General features: G+C 43.7%; 2 protein-coding genes across 3 annotated transcripts in view; one reads left to right on the plus strand and one right to left on the minus strand.

Moving 5' to 3' along the window:
* ranbp10 (RAN binding protein 10) overlaps positions 1-841 on the minus strand; it is a 168,569-nt gene extending 167,728 nt beyond the window's left edge. The window contains exon 1 of one of the 2 annotated variants that reach the window (XM_068049532.1): positions 552-841. In XM_068049532.1, the coding sequence (XP_067905633.1) occupies positions 552-801 (250 nt within the window). In that variant the 5' untranslated portion in view covers positions 802-841. The remainder of the gene's footprint in view (positions 1-551) is intronic. The other variant, XM_068049533.1, reaches the window with a different exon arrangement.
* Positions 842-1,570: 729 nt separating this feature from the next.
* Positions 1,571-13,089, plus strand: part of tsnaxip1 (translin-associated factor X interacting protein 1) — an 84,896-nt gene continuing 73,377 nt past the window's right edge. Inside the window, exons 1-3 of the mRNA XM_068049536.1 lie at positions 1,571-1,700; positions 7,655-7,760; positions 8,331-8,443. Coding sequence (XP_067905637.1) covers positions 1,651-1,700; positions 7,655-7,760; positions 8,331-8,443 — 269 coding nt within the window. The 5' untranslated portion in view covers positions 1,571-1,650. The remainder of the gene's footprint in view (positions 1,701-7,654; positions 7,761-8,330; positions 8,444-13,089) is intronic.

The following is a 13,089-nucleotide window of genomic DNA, read 5'->3' on the forward strand; positions in this document are numbered from 1 at the left end:
CAAAGAGGACCCGTAAGGAACAATTTTTTTGTAAATCCACCTTAACACAACAGCTGTCGAAACGTTTCATAGGTATACTATGCATAAGTATATAGAAGCGACTACATCGTCAGATTACAACCAAAATTGTTAGTTTTAAACAATACAAGAAGCTCAGCCAAAAAAGGGGGTGTTTATTTTAAGAAATTACAAAATACGATACTGCACTGCCACCATTGAGACGATCTGCACTTTGTTGCTCAGAAATCATTTGGTAATCACTTCAACAAACGGGCACTGCGCCAGAAATGGGGGACAATTGAAAATCACATATTTGGAAAGGGGCGATCTTCGGAACTATTAAAAATTACAAATCTTAAAATAAAATGAAATACTTTCAGGAGCTAGAGACAGGTCAACCAATGACGTCGATTAGCATTAAGATCGTTACTTGTCACGGTACCAATCATCGCCTCTAAAACGGGCAGAAAAAAAATCACTTCTTTACAACACGATCGCCCGTCAGTTACCCTTTTTTACAGGATTAACCTAGATTATTCCACAGAGACTACCTTTATAGTGAACACGGAGATTGTTTTGTGACAGTCCGATATAGTTGTACTTGTCCTTCGGGCTCCATGATCGAGGCAGTGGGGTCTCATCTTCGTTCACAGCTGGGTATAAGCGCTTTAATCTCTCGTTTAACTCTTTTTCTTGATAATTCAGCGCCGAATCCCCGTGGTTTGAAGCTCCAAACTCGGCCATCTTGGATCCTATTGTGTGTATATCCCGGATAACGAACGTATTGTACGGACAGCTCATTGGCTGCCGCGCCGCTCGGGGCCACGGGGAGGGGGTGCGCGCTATGGCCCATGGAGATTGGAGTCGAACCACCGTGGTCGCTGAGCGCCGTCCAATTGGATGCGTGACTACAACTCCCAGAGGGCGTCGCGGCAACAGAGCCACGCGGAAACAGGCCGGGCGACTCGGCAGCTGATTGGCTGCCGGGGAAAGCCGAACGTGGTGTGGTTAAGGGGGGGGGGGGGGGAGGGGCTAGGTATGCTGGGAGTTGTAGTGCTCTCCCCAAACTGTCAAAATCAACGAGCAAGGCCGGGGTGAAGGGTGGGGGGAATGGTCGAGAAGAGTCGCTGCACTTTTACTGAGAAGAAGGGAGATCGGGCGAGATCTTTCGCAGCCTCGGGACAAAAGGCACTCCAACACCCACAAGCCGCCGCGGTCCGAGCGCAAACAGGCGGTCGGAATGTGCGGCTCGGGTGGCGAATTTAATCCCAATGTCAACACCCAGAGACATCAAACCCTCGGCTCCACTCACTTTTTGGGAAACCATGTTAAAAAAATCTCCCCGCTTACATAACTGTCAATTTAATGTTCTGGTATCGTCATTTATATAAAAAAAACAAGGGGCGGGTAGCGGCTCTCGGCCTTTACCAGATTAAAAATAATTTTCACTGTGTTAAATAATTTTAAGCGCTCCACCGGTTATAAGTGGCTGTCCGTTCTCTATAACAGGCACTAAAGGGAAGGTGGGGTCCTAACCAGCTGTGGGCCTTTAGCTGTCACCATGGTGATGGGCTGTACACACAAGGGTTCCTCATCGAGGCTAAGATCCAGCGGCTCCTCCCCGGACTCCCTGCTTCGTTGGCATTAACTATGTCTACGGGTGTTGGCGACCGCCAGAAAGCACTGGCTCCGAGCCATGGGTAAGGCTTTAACCGAAGAGTGTCGGGGTTGTGGCGACAGGGCTTGAACTGGTCTGCACACTACAGACAGGAGAGGCGAGGTGGCCTCTGCTCGCTTTCTCTCGGCTTTAATTTGCGAGTCCCGTTGCCATCCCAACGGTTTCCCCGCCTCTGGATGCTAGTTGAGCTGTCTGAGTATGTGCCTGTGAAATGACGGGTGTTGTGAGGCTTTACATTAATCAAGTTTCACTGAGCTTGACGATTTCTGCATTGGAAAGTTAGCATTTTGCTCCGAGCGATTTTTATTCGACCTCTAATATCGCCTTAATATTTCCTTACGTGACGCGATGTCAAATTTTGATTCCTAACGCTCCTGTGAAGAGTCTTGGAACATTAACGGCAGTTTATAAATTAAGTTTTTTTTTGTTTGAGCATATGCATTATCCTCTCTCCCGCCCTCCAATACAGACTCGTATACTCTTTGGTCCTGCAGGAGATGCTTGATTTTGATGGGATAAAGTTCCTTGCCCTCAAGAATTCAAATAGAACGAGTGTTCTTCATTGTAATCCCAGGCATTGAGCGGTGTCTGGTTATTTTACTGTATGACATGGCAACTAGATCGAGTAATTTTCTCACTTCTAAACCATGCTGCACTTTCAATGAGGATCACAAGGTAGCAATTAAGAGTTGGAATACTGTCTGAGGCTAATTGTCATGCTCTCATTATTATCTGGCTGATATAAGTTAACTCAGCACAATCCAGGGATAACACTCGAAGCAACACAAAAGCAAAATAGTGCAGATGTTTGATAGCACTCAAAGACCTTCTTAGTCTTCAGAGTGTCACTTTGCTGAACTGTTAGTATTCTTACCTCTGGGTCAGAAGGCTGTGTGATCAAATCACTGTAGAATTTGCGTACATAACATCTCATCCAATGACAATGAAGTGACAGCTTGTTAAGATCAAATGCCTGCGCAGGTAGACATGATATTATTCAAAGGACGAGGAACTATCCTTGTGTCCGTGGCGACATTTCTCCCCCAACCTATACCAACAAAAATAAATTGACTTATCATTCATTTCATTTAATGTTTTTAAGGCTTTTCTCTTTGATTTCTCCTTGGAGCAAAGGAAGTTGAGGGGAAATCTAATCGAGGTGTACAGGATTATGACAGGTTTAGATAAGATAAATGCGTTGGCCACGAATCAAACAGACGGTTTCAGTGGATCAGACATATCCACAGGATGGAAGGCAGTCGAATACCCAAGGGCCTTCTGTATGGTGAAGTAGCCGGGGCCAGATGACAAGTAGGGCGCCCAAAGCTCCACTTCAAGGATGCTTGCAAGCACGATCTGAAGTCCCTAAACGTTGATTATTGCACCTGGGAGTCACTAACTGGCGAAAGAGAGAAATGGCGACACATCCTGTGGACTGGTGTGCACTACCATGACATGCAATGGCTACAGCAGCTTGGCAACAGTGCCAATGCTGAAAACAACAACTCACAGCTGGCAACTTCACATGCAGCACTTGTGCAGAACCTGCCTCTCCATGATTGGCCTTCACAACCATCAACAAAAGGCACCCCACTTAAATGGATTGTTTGTAGCGTGTCCATCATCTTTTGTTGATGGAAGGATGCCAAGATAAGGTAGACAAAGAAAAGCTGTTCCCATTAGCTCATGATACAATAACTTGGGGTCACAGATTTCAGGTTTTGGGCAAGAGACATGGTGGGGGGGAAATGTGAGAACAAACTTTTTTAGTGCATTAAGCAGTAATGACCTGGAACTCGCTGTCTATGAGGGTGATGGAAGTGGAGGTGATCCATGATTTCAAAAGGAAATTGGATAGGCGCTTGAGGGAAGTAAACTTGCAGGGCTACAGGATAGAGCAGCGGAATGATACTGACTGGATTGCTCAACAGAAAGCCGGCGTGGACTTGATGGGCTGAATGGTCTCCTGTGCTGTTATGACTGTGATTCTACAAAGTATTTACAGCACAGAAACAGATCACTTGGCCCAACAGATCTATGTTTATACTCCATATGAGCCTCCTTCCATCCTTCTTCATCCAAGCCCATCAACATATCCTTCTTTGCTTTTAATTTATTATATTAACAAATCCTTCTTTCCTTTCTCCCCCCTAATGCTTATCTAGCTTCCCCTTGAATGCATCCATGCTAGTCGCCTCAACTACTCACTGTGAAAGCGACTTCCAATTCTAACCACTCTCTGGGTAAAAATTATCTCCTGAATTCCCTTTTGGATTTATTAATGACTGTCTTATTTTTATGGCCCCTAGTACTGGCCTTGCCTGTAAGTGGAAATATCTTCTCTATGTATGCCCTACGTAGTTTGAATTTTAATTTCATAATTTTAAAGATCTCTATCAGGTGACCCCTCAGTTTTCTCTCTTCCAGAGAAAAGAGCCCCAGTCAGTCTTTTTACAATGAATTTCTGAACGATGAATCTAGACAATTGGAATGTTAATTTTACAAGAACATGTGGATTTTTCTTTATTATTAAGATGATCTCTAGTTGATCCAGACTGTTCATAATCATGCCATCCTTTTTGATCCCAAACTGATCTTCCCATCTCCTTTAATTCTACATGGTTTCAATAAAGCTCAATGCGAGCTCGAGGAACTGCACCTCATCTTTCAAATAGGTACTTCGTAGCCCCTGATCTAAACACTAAACTCAACAACTTTAACTCATAACCACTGCTCCCATTTTCTCAGACAGCAGGTGCTGGTAAAGGTTCTGCTGTTACCATTTACACCTTTTCTGAATCCACCTTTTGTTTCTTTACTTGTCCCATTACCACCCCTTTTTGCCTTGTACCATCAATTGTTGTCATTTTTCACTCCTGCCCGTCACCCAATTGCAGACACTCCCTTTCATTTTTTCCTTCTCCGCGCCCTCTTTTTCCTTTGCTCTGCAGCTGCTTATACACAGTTAAATCTCCAACTTATTTTAATGTTGAAGAAGGGATATCAACCTGAAACATCAACTGTTCCCCTCTCCACAGATGCTGCCTGACCTCAACTCAAGAGGTGAGGTGAGAGAGACTGCCCTTGACATCAAGGCAGCATTTGACCAAATATGGCATCAAGGAGTCCTAATAAAACTGGAGTCAATGGGAATCATGGGGGGGAACTCTCTGCTGGTTGGAGTCATACCTAGCGCACAGGAAGATTGTTGTGGTTGTTGGAGGTCAATCATCTCAGCTCCAGGAGATCACTGCAGGAGTTCCTCAGGGTAGTGTCCTAGGCCCAACCATCTTCAGCTGCTTCATCAATGACCTTCCTTCAATCATAAGGACAGTGGCGCAGTGGTTAGCACCGCAGCCTCACAGCTCCAGGGACCCGGGTTCAATTCTGGGTACTGCCTGTGTGGAGTTTGCAAGTTCTCCCTGTGTCTGCGTGGGTTTTCTCCGGGTGCTCCGGTTTCCTCCCACAAACCAAAAGACTTGCAGGTTGATAGGTAAATTGGCCATTATAAATTGTCACTAGTATAGGTAGGTGGTAGGGAAATATAGGGACAGGTGGGGATGTTTGGTAGGAATATGGGATTAGTGTAGGATTAGTATAAATGGGTGGTTGATGTTCGGCACAGACTCGGTGGGCCGAAGGGCCTGTTTCAGTGCTGTATCTCTAATCTAATCTAAATAAGGTCAGAAGTGGGGATGTTCGCTGATGATTGCACAATGTTCAGCACCATTCGTGACTCCTCAGATACTGAAACAGTCCATGTTGAAATGTAACAAGACCTGGACAATATCCAGGCTTGGGCTGATGAGTGGCAAGTAACATTTTCGTCACACAAGTGCCAGGCAATGACCATCTCCAACAAGAGAGAATCTAACCATCTCCCCTTGACAGTTAATGGCATTACGATCGCTGAATCCCCAACTATCAACATCCTAGGGGTTACCATTGACCATAAACTGAACTGGAGTAGCCATATAAATACCATGACTACAAGGGCAGGTCAGAGGCTAGGAATCCTGCGGCGAGTAACTCACCTCCTGACTCCCCAAAATCTGTTCACCATCTACAAGGCACAATTCAGGAATGTGATGGAATGTTCTCCGCTTGCTGCATGGGTGCAGCTCCAACAACACTCTAGAAGCTCAACACCATCCAGGACAAAGCAGCCCGCTTGATTAGCACCCATTCACAAACATTCACTCCCTCCACCACCGACACACAGTGGCACAGTGTGTATCATTTACGAGATGCACTGCAGCAATGCAGTAAGGATCCTTAGACTGCACCTTCCATACCCATGACCTCTACCAACTAGAAGGTCAAGGGCAGTAAATGCATGGGAACACCACCACCTGCAAGTTCCCCTCCAAGCCACACTCCATCCTGACTTGGAACTGTCGCTGGGTCAAAATCCTGGAACTCCCTCACAGCACTGTGGGTGTACCTACCCCACATGGACTGCAGCGGTTCAAGAAGGCAGCTCACCACCACCTTCTTGAGGGCAATTAGGGATGGGCAATAAATGCTGTCCTAGCCAGCGATGCTCACATCCCATAAAACAAATTTTTTTTAAAACCTGCTGAGCTTTTCCAGCATTTTCTGTTTTTCTGATTTCCAGCATCTTACTTTTGTTCCAACCTCAAGTGACTTTCACATAATTCCCTTGCTCATAACATGGTCTGTCTTTGCCTCCTGCCTCAGCCCATCTGCTGCTGAAACCCTCATCCATGCTTTTGTCACCTTCAGTCTTAATAATTCCAATGTTCTGTTGGTTGGCCTCCCATCTTCCACCCCCTGTAAACTTCAGCTCATCCAAATTTCTGCATTCTGTATCCTATCCTGGACCAAGTGCCATTCACCCGTCACCCCTGTGCTCAATAGCTCTATTGGCTGCTGGTCCATTTGAAGCCTCATTTAAAATTCTAATCCTTGTGTGTAAATCCTTCCGTGGCCTATCCCTGTAATGTACTCCAGTCCTTCAGCCCCCTGGGAACTCTGCATTCCTCCAACTTGGGCCTGCCTCATGCATCCCACACTTCCTTTGCTTCTCTATTGGCAACTGTACCTTCCAGGCAATAAGCGCTGGAATCTGCTGCATAAACTTTTCTGTGTCTCCATTTCCTTTTCCTCCTTTAAGACTGTCCTTAAAACCCATCTCCTTTACTAAAGTTTCATTCAGCCCTCCTGCTATCTCATTTTTGGGTTGGCATTGTAGTTTTTGTCTGCTTACAATTTTGTGAAGTGCCTTGGGATATTTTTCTACTTTAGAGGTGCTATATAAATGAAAGTTGTAGTTGTTGTTGACCTGTTCAGCAGCCTCCTCCGCCACTGCCCAGAATATGTCTCTGTGTGTAGCTTCTCTTCTTTTCCCCACCCTCCTGCCCCCCAGCAGTTCTCATCAGACTTACCCCTCCATGAGATTCACCTCCTGTTCCTTGATTTCTGATTTCAGCTGTCTCAAAGGATAAAATAAATATGAAAGAACAAATAGCAATAAAACAAATGGCCAGTTAATCTTTTCTGGTGTTGGTTGGGGGATGAATGTTAGACAGGGCACCAGGGTAATTTCCTGCTTTATTTCAATAGTGCCACAGGATCTTTCATACCCACATGGACAGGACCTCAGTATAAAGTCTCATTTGAAAGACAGCAACTCCAACACGACAACAAAAACAAAATACTGCAGACATTGGACATCTGAAATAAAAACAGAAAATGCTTTAAATACTCAGTAGGTCTGGCAGCATTTGTGGAAGAAAAACAGAGTTAACGTTTCAGATTGATGATCTTTCATCAGAACTGGGAAAAGTTAAAGATGTAAAGAGAAAAAAATCTTACATTTGCCTTTGGTTCTAAAATACTATTTAGTGCAGTAATCTGTTCTCTGCAGTCTGTGCAAGTGGACTGAGACTCATTCTAACAAACAACCTAATTTACTGTTTATTAACATGTAAGTTGATCTTTTTCTAATTGTAGAGGAGCATCAAGCAAATTAAATGTGGTTGCACCTGCACCTGCCTGTCTGACTTATCAGCTACAAGGCAGTGATATAAAATACCATCTTCCATTGAAACAACTATTGGTAAGCATTTTGATCAGTTAAATCTTTTAAGTAAACCAAGAATCAGCCACAATATAGTGTAAGGCAATGGACTGTTGAACAAAACATATTGTAGAGGGGTGAAGCAAACTGCTCTGTAAACCTCAACAGCGTTATAGGAGAAAATAGACTTATTTGCTTTAGATGCATTTTTCTATCAGCAGCATGTTTTTAATTACAGAGCTAAACTTATTAAGCATTGCTATTGACTTTCTTTCAAACACAAGACTATATTCCTTCCTTGCCAAATTACTTGGTCACTTTGCATCATTTGGATTGTATATTAGGGATATGAAATTTCAGCTTTTCCCTATTTTTCTTCCTAACTTTATGTCATCACTGAGCAGTGTTGGAGATATCTGAGCATGTATCCTGGCTGCAGCTGAAGCGTGGCATAAGCAGACAAGAGCCAAAAAAAAGAGGGTTTTGATACCCACCCAGAAAATTTGTATTTTTTTCCTTTGGTAGTTCTTCAACACAGAGAAATGTTTTTCTAACAGATATATAACTTTCTTTTAAGTAACACTGATCTTGCACTCCATTGCTATGCAGCCAAGTGTTGAAAAGAATGACAGATACCTGTCCAACTGGCCTGGGCAGGTGGGTAGAGAGATTGTTCAACAAAACCAAAAGCTTCAGCCATCAAATGTCGACAGACTTCATGGGTAAGAGTGACAGTTATATTTATAGGATCTGTTAAAGTTTTTTAATGGAAAGAGATTACTCTTTTTAAATATAAAACTGTAAGTGGGAGGTTAAATGATATGCCATTGGAGCTTCCTATTAGCCTTGTTGATCAGTGTCCTCCCTAGTATGGAACTGAGCCATTTAGATCAGGTACAATCCAAGTTTGTTCTGATTTAACTCGTCTTAGCTTGGGTGCAGTAAGGTGCTACAATAGGCCTTAATGTCCCTGGGCTAGGGAGGCAGAGCAACATCCAGGATTCCCACTGGGAAGTTGGGAACAGGAGCAGGCCATTCAGCCACTTGAGCCTGTCCCACAATTCAGTTAGATCATGGCTGATCTGTACCTCAACACCATTAACCCAACTCTGATTCATATCCCTTGATACATAAGAAATAGGAGGAGGAGTTGGTCATATAGCCCCTCGAGCCTGCTTCTCCAGTCAATAAAATGATTGCTGATCTTCAACCTGAACTCCACTTTCCCACCCCATCCCCATATCCCTTGATTGCCACCAGTCTGGGGTAGAGAATTCCAAACATTCACAACCCTCTGAATAAAGAAATTTCTTCTTGATGTTTACCTAATTGTTGATCTTGGTCTTGAAATTGTCAATTGCTCCAGCAATTCCACATTTCCACTATCTTATGTCTGGTAAAAAAATGCTTCCTGATTTCATTCCTGAAGGTCTAGCTTTAATTCGAAAATTGTGTCCTCTTGTTCTGGATTCCCCACCAGAGGAAATAGCTTCTCTCGGTCTACTCTATCAAATCCTTTTCTCATTATAAACACCTTAATTAGATCACCCCTCAACCTTCTAAACTCAAGGGAATACAACCCAAGTTTATGTAACCTGCCATCAATAATTTAATCCTTTAAGCATTGGCCTTCTGATCACTTTCCAAGGATGTACCTGTGTTGGTATCAGATGAGACAGTATTGCACTCTGGTTTGATTCCCATTCCTGTGGCCAAGAAGCCTGCCAATGCTCTCTGTATAGAACTCACATCAGGAATGGCTAGTTGAGCAAGGTATTGGAGGCCATAAATGGAAATGTATCCCAGAATGAGTATGCAACTTTGGGAAAGCAGGGGAGAAATTCTCATGATAACAGTCAATCAAGCTGCAAAATACAAGAAACTCTAAATTCCTTTTAATATTTATTTGATAAGCTTTTTCCCTGTGATATAATAGTAAATTAATTATAAAATTAAACATCATTTCATCTGAAGTCCATGGTGATTTTATAGTTTCAGGTATCCTGTAATGTAATTTATAATTCTGGTTAGATTTATCAATATATAAATTATTTAAATTTGTGTTTGCAATATAGAAAATGCTCTTTGTTATGTTACTACAATAGATCTGGTGATAGAAGTTAATATTAATTGTACTATAATGTAATTTGTTCTGCAATAATTTACATCTGATTGTACTGTTACAGTACAAATCTGAATTAATACTGCAACCATCAGAAAAAAGTCAATGCAACTGGATTGCACACATCTTTTACAATGCTTTTCTTTGGTAATATACATTTTTTAAAAGGTCAATTTTTCTGTAGAAATCTGTATTGTTAATGAATTGTTATGCTTGAGATCCATGATGAAGAAATGGACATTTATAGCATCAAGTCAACGAAATGGTCCACAAGCTTCTCTGCAACTGTGTGCAAAGCCAACATCAGCACTTTCAAGCTGCACTATGTTCATGGGCCTTGAGGACTGGAAAAAGACATTTCTCAGTCAGACCTTTCACAGTCCATGCCCAGCAATTTCAAGGAGCTGAAGAATTGTCTCCCAATCACGTGCTGCTTCAGTAACCCCAGCTACATCTCTCCTTCTGCCCATATTCACAGGGGAAACATCTTTTGTCCTTCCTCACGAAGGTTTCAAAATGGGGGAACCACAGACAATCTGACTGGGAAAGAGAGAAATGCTTGTGTCTAGAACCCAATGAAGTTGCACTAAATTTAAAGGTTGGTACAGCTAATTTATAATGTGAAAATATGCAGATTGATGATTCTGGGTGGGGAAACTTTATTCAGTCCATTAGCGGGTGGCAATGCGTGATTACTCCACACCCAATGGAAGTAATGCAGGAAACATGCAAACTTTGTATTCCCTGCTTATTTCCATGATTGTGTCATGCAGCCTAGCATTAAACATGCTGCCGAGTGGCTGTACGCTCAGCAGGGAGTCCAGGTTCATGTGAGACCAGCACCAATTGAAGCTAGCCTGCACTTCTTAAAGGGGTGTATTCTGGCTACAGCAAGTACTGGAAGTGATTGGAGAAGACTTTTTGAGCAGGAAGAAAGACAGAGCAATAGAGCAGCAGGCCAGAGAGATTCTCAGATGTAGCACTGGAGGAGGTGGAAAGGAGGAGAGAGGTCATCTATCTACAGGGGACCAGGAGGTCCTCCAGGCATACACTATGAAGCAGTGGGAGAAGATAGCCACAGAGTTCATGGCCAGAAGTCTGACCCTGAGGACCTGGATATGGTGCCAGAAAAGTTCAATGACCTCACACGAGGTCTTCAATTGCCATCTCCTACAAACTGCACCACCAACCCCATGCACTGGTCAATGCCCCACATCCCTATCACTTACCCATAAGCAAATCCCTAGCAATCAGGACTCATGCGTAACATTCATATGCTCTACCTCACCCTCACACACTTCCCACAACTGCAAGTCTTACACCCACATCTCCTAGCTTCCACAGACTTACAGCTATTCAGCTATGACAGATACATCATCCAAACACATTGCAAAACAGTCACCAACACTCTTCCCTCTTTCTTGCTGGACAAGGTAGCATATAACAGGAGGCAGCAGCAAAGAACCAGTGGGGTTCAGGCACGGTGCATGTCCTCATCCCCTTAAAGGAGACAGTGCTCAGCATTATTGGCATGGCCATCACTGAGGCCATGGTAACTGAATTCATTTGAAGCCATCTAGGAGTACAGTATGTTCCTGCATTATGCACCTTCTGAAATTTCAGTTCACTCCAATTCTAGCTCATTCCACAATTTGGTGTGATGTACAAGTGGCACATGGCACCTTGCATCATTGCAAAGCCCGCTACTTTGGCAAAGCCACATGCCCACTCCTCCTGCTTCTCTCTGCTTAGAAAGAAGACAATGAAGTCCCATCTCCTTGCATACAGGTCCTCGGTGACCTCCCAGATGCCACAGTGCATGACAAACTGAGATATGTTGGTGATGTCACCAGCTCCAGCCTGGAAGGATCCTGAGGTGTAGACGTTGAGGGTCATGGTGACCTTTATGGCCACTGGCAGCACCACCATTGCCCTGCTCTGCAGCTACAGGTCCGGTTCGAACAGGTGGCAGAGTTCTGTGACCACCTCCTTAATGAAGGATACAGCCACAGACACTGCTGCTGTTTGAGGTGCAGGTACTAGAAGTGCTTTCTGAAGACCTGAGGTGTGTAAGACCTCCTGCTGAGAGCCCTTCTCTTTTCTCTACGAAAAGCTTCTCCTGTCTGCTGCCTCTGCACCTTCTCCCTCCAATGCTGCAGCCTAAGAGGAACTGCAACTATAGTACCCATGACTTGGAGCAGATGGTGAACTCCGAAGCCTTTCAAATTCACACTAGTCCCTCCAAAGGTCCAGCACCACTCCCTTCTGACTAAAACAGCTTCTGTCGACTCCTCCAACAACATAGGACTTCTTCTAACTCTGCAGCAGCAAAAGGAAAGTTAACAGCACCTCACCTGAAAGTTGAATGATGATGCCTTTAAATAGCACTGGTGCATGTCCCTCATGCTGCTGCACAGCTGAACATGTATGTGTTCATGTTTGAGAGGGTGTTAGCAGGGCCAGTGAGGTCCAAAATGGCAGGTTATGTATGTGTCAAATCAGTGTTGCACACTGACTGACACTGTGATCTGACCATTCTGCGTGCTGCCGGTGCATGAACAGAATGCCCATGTTATCGCCCTTCAAGCCATGCCAATTGGCACAGGCCACACTGGAAGTTGTCGGGCAAGGACCTGCCTGCCATTTTTGTCATCACCCAGCTTCCACTGAAACCAGCATTGCTATAGAGCTGAATTTTGTGGCCTTAGTTTCTGGTCAGGTGTTAAAAACGACAACAACTGGGAAGTTGTGAAAATCAACAAGACTTGTCTCTTGTGTTAATTGTATATTAATTGTCTTAAATTGTATGCAGGTGGTGGTCATTAACTGGAGATTCACTTGTGCCCCTGTAAAAAGGAACAGACTGAAATTGTGGTGCTTTGATGAGGAGGTACATGTTTGTAATGTGTATCCCTAAATAAATACTAAGAAAAATATGAGAAGATTGGTTGCAGTACTATTCTTCACAACCTGCCCAGAGGTAACTAAATGCACAATATCTGGGACTATATTGGTACCCAGAGCAAATACAAGAAAATGAAAGGACTGCCTGCAACAGTAGTAGACTCGCCAACTTTAAGGGCATTTAAGTGGTCATTGGATTGACATATGGATGAAAATGGAATAGTGTAGGTCAGATGTCGGTGCAACATCGAGGGCCGAAGGGCCTGTACTGCGCTGTAATGTTCTAATTCTAATTCTAATTCTAATTTCTCATTCACAATAATTGAGAAATCATATAATGAG

This window comes from Heterodontus francisci, chromosome 17 (genome assembly GCF_036365525.1).
Source record: "Heterodontus francisci isolate sHetFra1 chromosome 17, sHetFra1.hap1, whole genome shotgun sequence".
In the NCBI taxonomy this organism is placed as follows: domain Eukaryota; kingdom Metazoa; phylum Chordata; class Chondrichthyes; order Heterodontiformes; family Heterodontidae; genus Heterodontus; species Heterodontus francisci.